The sequence below is a fragment of the Mandrillus leucophaeus genome, unplaced genomic scaffold, assembly GCF_000951045.1.
Source record: "Mandrillus leucophaeus isolate KB7577 unplaced genomic scaffold, Mleu.le_1.0 Scaffold29, whole genome shotgun sequence".
Taxonomy (NCBI): domain Eukaryota; kingdom Metazoa; phylum Chordata; class Mammalia; order Primates; family Cercopithecidae; genus Mandrillus; species Mandrillus leucophaeus.
This window is the reverse complement of record NW_012103031.1, coordinates 3330396-3339036: the sequence shown is the minus strand read 5'-3', so window position 1 is coordinate 3339036 and position 8641 is coordinate 3330396. Positions and strand designations below refer to the sequence as shown.

At 54.7% G+C, this 8641-nt stretch overlaps 1 protein-coding gene across 2 annotated transcripts in view; it reads right to left on the bottom strand.

Moving 5' to 3' along the window:
• The window catches only part of BAIAP2L1 (BAI1-associated protein 2-like 1), a 36883-nt gene that overhangs the window by 2122 nt on the left and 26120 nt on the right, over positions 1–8641 (bottom strand). For both annotated transcript variants that reach the window (XM_011985806.1, XM_011985805.1), the window contains one exon: positions 331–368. In XM_011985806.1, the coding sequence (XP_011841196.1) occupies positions 331–368 (38 nt within the window). The remainder of the gene's footprint in view (positions 1–330; positions 369–8641) is intronic.

The following is an 8641-nucleotide window of genomic DNA, read 5'->3' as shown; positions in this document are numbered from 1 at the left end:
GATTTCTGAGTGGAAGTTTTGTTCAGTCCTACACTGTACCACCCGCTGCAGAACGATCCCAGGTTTTAAACATTCTGGACGTGGGCACCCACACCTCTTTAGTCCTGCATTGCGTGTGATATGGGGGCCGCTCTGGGGTGGCAGGCCCTGCTCCCAGGGTGGTCTAAAGCAGGTGGTAAAGGGACCAGGGGGCCGCAGTCCCCCATGGCTCCACAGGCTGAGGCCTTTCTCAGGCTGGGCCTCCTGGGCAGGGCACTGAAGGCCCTTCTGGGGACACCGTGGGGAAGAGCAATGTCACATGCTGAGGCTCACGCAGGAAGCCACACCTACCTGAGAAAAGGCGGCTTCGCAGTCCCGTTGGCATCGTTCTGTGAGAAAGATAAAGAGGTTTATGGAGGGCTTGGAATTGGTCTTTTAAAAATTATTTTAGGTAGAGATGGGGACTTGCTATGTTGCCCAGGCTGGTCTCGAACTCCTGAGCTCAAGTGATCCTTCCACCTTGGCCTCCTAATGTGCTGGGACTACAGGTGTGAGCCACTGCGACTGGCCTGTGTTGGAGATTTTTAATAAGACTGAAGGTAAAGACATCTAAAACATAAGGGATGTTTAAAAGTGCCCTGTCCCAATCTGTGAGACTGTCTAAATTCACTTGGAAGAATAAGGCAAGAACAGAAAACGCTCTGAAAGGCAGTAACGGCCCTCCCAGGTGTCAGAGCGTGGACAGAGCATGGCACTGCCTGCGCGGGTCACCCGTGATGTGGAGCCGTCTGCTAAACTCGGAAACAGTTTCACAGAATGAAGCTTGAGCAACAGCGACATCACAGAAGAAAACATTTGTGCCAAACAGATCCTCTCTGACTCGGGGGAAGCAGATCCTGCAGGTCTTCAGCCACGGTCTTTTGAGCGCAGAATCTAGTGACTGGGGTGTGCTTTTTGGGAGCTGACTCCTGAAGCATGACACAAAGAAACAGGAAGTAAAAATAAAACCCCACTGGCTTTGGGGCTGCTACAGCCAGGGGTCTTGTAGGAAGCTGAAAAACTGAGGAAAAGAGAAGGTGGAACCAAAGTTCAAAGGTGTCTGCAGGGCTCGGGGTCGGGAGCACCTCCTTCCAGCACCTGCCACCCAGTGCGGGCCAGGGCCAGGTGTGTGCCGCCTTCTTTCCCTCACTCCAAAAAGCCTGCAGGGTTTAACAATCTTTCCAGCCCGCACACAGGGAGCAGAGTCAGGCAGCCGCCCAGGAGAGGGCAGTGTAACACCGTGTAACCAGCCTGCGGCCCGGCCACACCCTCCTGACAGCCCCAGGAAGCGTCCCGGCACCCCCGGGGGGTCTCAGGGAGCATGCACACCTCTCGAGATTGACTTAGGGAGGCCCTCTCGTGCCCGATGCCGGCACTGGTGTGCAGGCCATTCCTGGAGGTGGAGGCCCAGGCCAGGCCTCCTCTGCGATGGCCTCCACTGCTTGCTGGGTGTACAGACTGTGGACACAGAAGGCAGGCTGGAAGCCCCAGGGCTGTGGCCTGAGACCTACCCCACCCTCCCTAGACCCCCTGGGCAGGGCAGCTGGGGCCAATTCAATGTCTGCTTTTCATCACTGGAGCACAAAGCCACTGCCCTGCCTCGCACATCCTACAGGGCTTTAAATGGCTGCGAAAGTGACTTCTCCCTGCAGGGCACGCAGCGCTTCCCTAGCAGGCCTCAGAGGAAGCCCTTGCCCGTGTGAGGTTCGTGCTCTGTGATGATGATGGGCTCATTTATAACTTAAATGCACCAGGGCGCCTGTCGCGTGTGCTCACGGTGCCCGCATTCGTGGACCCTGTTGCAGAAAGGCCTCCTGTGACCCAGAGGGCAGGCGGCCGGGCCGTGGCTGGGCCTGACTCCACTCTGCCCTCCCCTCCCACTGGAGTCCTCTGACTCCTTGGGGCCAACACCGACTCCCTGTGCAGCTTACGCTAGGGGAAGGCGCTTCCCAAACTGGAAACCAGAAACCCCCTCCGCCCACCCCACGCACACCCCGGAGCTTGTTCAGAGCCTCCTGGGCCCCCACGGGACTTTAAAGGCGTCCCAGTGAATCCTCACAAGGAACGCAGCAAGAAGCACCAACTCCTGCCAGGAGGACTGAGGAGGAAAAAGAACACTTCAAATGACAGCTTGAAGCCACTCAGTGTCAGGCCAACCCCGTGCACACACGCCTGAGGCCCGGCAATCCTGCTCCCCGTAGGAACAGGTAGGGCACACACCCACGGGCACTGAGACACTCGGGCAGCGCTGGGGAAACAGCCCAGACTGGAAACACCAGACACGCATCAATGAGAGAGCCAGAACCAGCTTCTGTGCAGACAGCGGGTCACCGCACAGTGCTGACCCCAAGCAGGGCTTGGGGGTCTGGTGTTGGAGAAGGGATGGTCACGGAGGTGGGCCACACTGGGTGATCCTGGGAGCTGGGAACATCCTGCTGGGTACACGGAGTCGCATCATGAAAATTCATCGTGTGCTTTTCTGTCTGTGGTATTCTGTAATACGATGTTCATTTTAAAATACGTATTGGACCGGGGACAGTGGTTCACACCTGTAATCCCAGCACTTTGGGAGGCTGAGGTGGGTGGGTCACCTGAGGTCGAGAGTTCGAGACCAGCCTGACCAACATGGAGAAACCCTGTCTCTACTAAAAATACAAAATTAGCCGGGCGTGGTGGCTCATGCCTGTAGTCCCAGCTACTCAGGAGGCTAAGGCAGGAGAATCACTTGAACTGGGAGGCAGAGGTTGTGATGAGCTGAGATTACGCCACTGCACTCCAGCCTGGGCAAAAGCGAGATTCCGTCTCAAAAAAAAAAACCAAAAAACAAAAAAACAAAAAAAACAAAACAAAAAAACCCCTAACAAAACAACAAAACAAACAAAATCAACAACAAAAACATAGTGGGCGTGTTCAGGCAGATTTCCTGTTTAACGTCTACATGTTCCTTAGGGGACCTGAAACCTCAGCACTCCCTTTGGATACAGGGCTGGCAGGAGCCTCTCTGCCTCCCTCTCCAGGGCAAAGCAGATCCACAAGGGCAGGGGCTTGGCACATACGGTGCCTCTTATCTGGTGGCCTCCAAGGGTCTCACAGCAGCCTCCCTGTGTCCGTCTCAACCGCACACACTCAGCCCACTGTGGTGGTCACTGAAGCTAGACCTGCCCTCCTCCCTGTTCCCTTTCCTTGCAGTGGGGGACACCTCCAAGCCAGAGGCAGCACTGCCACTGGCACCCAGGGCCCCGCGGGTACTGCCTGCTGCATGTCCTGTGTCCCCAGCAAGACAGGAGACCACGAAGGCCACGCAACCAGTGGCCACTACGAGAGTGGGTTGGGCTGCAACTGGAGACTGTACAGCGAGGCCACCAAGTGGCTGACTGCGGCCAGGGTGGACACATCTTGTGATCCCCCATCTCCCCCAGGAATCCAAAACCTGTGTGTGGACACTGGCTGACCGCCCGTCACCCGATGCCTGTTCCACACCCCCTTCCTGACTGTAGGGTGCTTCCAGGGTGCCCACCACATAGCCATGTGCTCAAGGTGGGGGACTAGTTGATCCAGCTTTCAGAGGGGTCTCGGGCAGCTCGGAGCACCCAGAACCACTTTTTCCTCGGGCCGCAGCAGAGAATGCTGGTGTCCCTCACTGCAGAGGGCAGGACAGAGTGATCTGGGCCAGCGCAGGGTGGCCTTGCTCCTAAGCAGAGCGGAATATCCCTAAGGAACATTTCCAAGCCAGCTGGAGGCCAGTTACTTGCAACAAAAGTGGCCCTCGCTGACACCTGTCTTCAGTGTGAACACCCATTCCAGTCCTCGTCTGTGGTCCGCACTTGTCTTCCAGTTCACTTTGCATCTAGTTCAACCCCTTTATTCTCAAAATGGGGACGCTGAGGCCCCGACAGGGAAAAGCCAACTGCTCTGAGTCACCAGGATCTTTTTGGAAGCCGAGGTGCCCATGTTGTGATGCAAACGAAGATGCGTGCAGGCCTGCACACGGGCACCGGCTGCTCTCAGGAGGGGCTCACGCCATGGTGAACGCGCGCTGTGAAATGCAGGCTTGCTTTTCAAAAGGAGAGCTGTGTGCTTATTTAAAAATATATTGGGAGGGAGCCAGTATTTCCTCACTTGGAACTGCAGTAGAAAATACGTAAATTAAAAAAACTTAGGCCGGGCACAGTGGCTCACGCCTGTAATCCCAGCACCTTGGGACGCCAAGGCAGGACGACTGCCTGAGGTCAGGAGTTCAAGACCAGCCTGGGCAACATAACGAGATCTTATCATTATTAATAAAAACTGAAAGAGATACCACGTGACCTGTGGCAAACCCCCAGCTCGAGTCCTAGCAAGTCTCCCCTGCCCCCTGGGGAGAAGTCCCTGCTCTCAGATCGTCCAAGACACGCCGTCATCAGGACAGCCATGGGGCTTCCCAGGTGAGTGGGCTGCTCTGTGGAGGATGGCCCCCTGTACACCTAAGCCTAAGTTCCAGTGGTAAACGACCTGTAACTCACAGTGGCTGGATGTAAAACTACATAGAGAAACGCTTTTAAAAAGCATGAGGATGCTTTCCCAGCTCTCATGGATCCCAGTGTTTGGCCTGGGCTGTAACACAGCTTCCCCCACATCATCAGCTGGTTCAGGCATTTTGGTTAGGGGAAGGCTAAGTTAATCCAGGTGGACATACAAACGCTGAGACGCCTAATTCCAGGACTGTGTTCCCGGCCCTCAAGGGTGCCAGAGTCCCCCGGGGCTTTCAGGTGGCAAAGGCTGCCATTTTTTTTTTTTTTTTTGAGACAGGTCTTGCTCTGTCACCCAGGCTGCAGTGCAGTGGCACAATCACAGCTCACTGCAGCCTCGACCTCCTGGGCTCAATCAGTTCTCTCGCCTCAGGCTCCTGAGCAGACTCTACAGGTATAGGCCACCATGCCTGGCTTTTTAGTTAATTTTCTTTCTTTTTTTTTGTTTTTGAGATGGAGTTTTCCTCTTGCTGCCCAGGCTGGAGTCCAGTGGCGTGATCTCAGCTCACTGCAACCTCTGCCTCCTGGGTTGAAGTGATTCTCCTGCCTCAGCCTCCTGAGTAGCTGGGATTATAGGCGCCCATCACCACGCCCAGCTAATTTTTTTTGTATTTTTAGTAGACAGGGTTTCACCATGTTGGCCAGGCTGGTCGCAAACTCTTGATATCGGATGATCCACCTGCCTCGGCCTCCCAAAATTCTGGGATTTTTAGTTAATTTTCTATATAGACGAAGTCCCACTATGTTGCCCAGGCTGATCTTGAACTCCTTGGGGCAAATGATCCTCCCGCCTCAGCGTCCCAAAGTGCTGGGATTACAGATGTGAGCCGCCGTGCCCGGCAGGTGTAATCTTTTGAGCGTCAGCCATGGTACCTGCTTCTCGACCACCACGTTATGGATCAAGCTTCTTTATATATATATATATATACACACACACACACACACACATATATATACACAGAGAGAGAGAGAGAGAGAGAGAGAGAGATGGGTTCTCTGTCACCCGGGCTGGGCTTGAGTTCCTGGGCTCAAGTGATTCTACCACCTCAGCCTTCCAAGTAGCAGGGATCACAGGCGTGAGCCACTATGCCCAGCTAGAGCAAGTTTTTAAATGGAGCACTGTCCTGTTTTGTATGATCTATTCCTAACTGTCCAATGTGGCAGCCACTAGCTGTATATGGTGACTTAAACTAATTAAAATTTGCTGGGCACGGTGGCTCACACCTACAATCCCAGCACTTTGGGAGGCTGAGGCGGGAGGATCGCCTGAGATAAGGAGTTTGAGACCAGCCTGTTTAACATGGTGAAACCCCATCTCTACTAAAAATACAAAAATTAGCTGGCAGGCACCTGTAATCCCAGCTACTTGGAAAGCTGAGGCAGGAGAATCGCTTGAACCTGGGAAGTGGAGGTTGCCGTGAACCGAGATCACGCCACTGCACTCCAGCCTGGGGGACAGAGCAAGACTCCGTCTCATAAATGAATGAATGAATGTAAACCTCTAGTCCGTCCCTTTGTTGCACCGTCCGTTTTTCAAGCACTCCGCTTCCCTGTGTGCCCTGTGGCTGATGGACTGGCCAGGGAGCATTTATGTCTGCGCTGCTCGTGCCTGACACGGATGCTTGATCCATGCTGCCTGCAGGTGCGGGAGGCTGCAAGGCCAGGAGGCCCAGAACACACGGCCATTCCCCTGCTCTCCGCTCCTGCCCTTAGAGCAGCGCCGACGCGTCTGCAGGCTGTTTCCCACAGCTGTGCTCCCGGAACTCCTGACTGGGGTCAGTCCAGATGAAACGTCCCTTGTCTGACAGAAGGAGCGCTGTCCACGGAGGCTGGATGTGGCTGACAGTTGTGGTCCCTCCCCGCAATGCTTTTGCAGTCTGCACAGGATGTTAAAATAACAGCAGGCAGATGACCACGGCGTGTCTTATCGGGAAAGCGTACTGATGTGGAGGCCAAGAAGCTGCTGGCTGAGATTTCGGAATTGGGTTTCTAACCTGCCTTGGACAGCAGCTGCCATTCTTCTGTGCCTCCCTTTCTCCATTTCACGAGGCCCCGCGATCCCGCTACCTCCCGGGAGGTCCCAGCACAGGCACCGCTCAGGAAGCACCATGAGGTGCGAAGGGTGTGAAGGTACGAGAGACAGGAGGGCACCACGGGCCGGCGGCGCCATTCCCCTCGCAGCCCAGCCAGAAGCCAGACGGCAGTGTGGGGGCTCATCTTGCCTCTCAGCTGCTGCCTGACCCCAGCTCTCGAGCCCCCCTAGTCACTGCAATGCCTAGACCTTGTGTTTTTGCCGAAGCTCGTGCCTCAGAGCCTGGCTCCAATGCTTTCCTCCTAGAAGCCTCCCCTGATGCGTCCCAGGAACCCCGGCCTCTCCCCTTGTCCTCGCCCCATGCATCGAGCGCTCCCTGGACTCCACCCCTGGGTGGGTCTCATTCCTCTTTGTGTCCTGAGGGCCTGGCTCTAGGCCGCCCAGTAGAGGCCGGCTGGATGAGTGCTGTTGGGACGGTCTAATCTCTGTCTACAAAACCCCTCCCCAATAGCCATCCCCTCACTGCCATGTGACTGTGTTGACAGAAGTCTACTGGCCTCAGAAGTCTGCTGCCCAGGGAATCTCATCAGTGATAAACATGACCTCCCTGTGGGCGTCACCTCCACCCCTGTGCAGGACAGGCCTTCTCACTGATTTCAGTGATCATGAAGTTAACCCGCAGTCAGTCCTCAAACACGTGCAGAATCAATGACAACTGAAATCATCAGAATCTGCATAAGGAGGGCATTCTCATGAGGTATTTGGGGCTTTTGAATGTTCTTGGATGAAACCAGAAATGAAAGGCTGCTAAACTGAAAGCCTGAAAGCCTACTAGCTTTCGAGACAGAAAGGGGGCCGGAAGATGATGTGCATGTGCACGCGTGTGTGTGTGTGTCCGTGTGGTGGGAGCTGGAGGGAGGGTGGTCTGTGGAAGTGAGCTTTGGCAGGTACAGCCCATGGAGGCAGCCGGGGACAGGATGACCGGGAATCTCTCCCGTGGAGGGGACAGGCTGAAGCTCGCGGGTGTGAGCTGAGAATACCAGCTGAGGCGGGAAGGGTGGCAGTGGTGTCCACATGGGCCAGCCGCGCTGGTGGAGGCTACAGGGCACCAGGTCACCCCCTGTGGGCAGCCCCTGCCCAGCCCAGCCCTCCGGGTCAGGGCCCTCGGGGACAGTGGTGTGCTTAAAGCTCTGCTGCCCGAGGAAGTGGGAAGCCGGTAAGAGGCGCGCACCGTGCACAATCCTCAGATTGCTGGCAGCCTCCCGACACTAACAGGATGTCATGATCCTGCCAACGAAGAGGTTTAAGAATGAAGCCAGGTCACCTTTTCACTCCCCAGTGCTAAGTAAGGAAGAATCTGTCATTACTGAGAACACTGATACCTACAACCAGGCTTCTCCCATTTATCCAATTCCCTGCAGTGAGAATGGCGGCCACAGTGCTTTCTTCACCAGGCTTTATCCACACGATAAATACACTGACAATGGCACGTTTTCATTTTCTAACACTGGAGACTATCCAGGGTTGGCTAAAGTGTCAGTGTTCTCACTTACAATGCCAGAGCTGTGATTTTTGGGGGCAAGATTCTTTTACCTTAAAAGGCATTATCCAGCCTTAATAAAGCAGCAGGCTAGGCAAACATCAACAGCCACTAACATCACAAAAAGAGACAGACACGCACATGTGCCTCCTCACTGGTGAAATGCTCCAGCAAAACACAACAGGCAAACCAGCAAAACAGCAACAGACTCTGAGCAGGGCCTGAGGTCTAACTACCAATTTACAGAAACACAAGAGACACGGGGGAACGCAGAAAGGACGCCATCAGCAAAACCCAGATGGGGGACCCCTCCAGGACAAATGACTGGTTCTTCTACAAAGAGACTGCTAAGGACAAGAGGGCAGAGGGGAGACCTGCAGTCAGAAAAGGCCTCATGAGACCTGTCCACCAATTACCATGTACGTAGCTGACTTGGGTCCAGATTCAAACAACTACACTGTCAACCATTTTTCTTTGCTTTTTTTGAGACAGGGTCTCTGTCACCCAGGCTGGAGTACAGTGGTATGATCATGGTTCATAGCA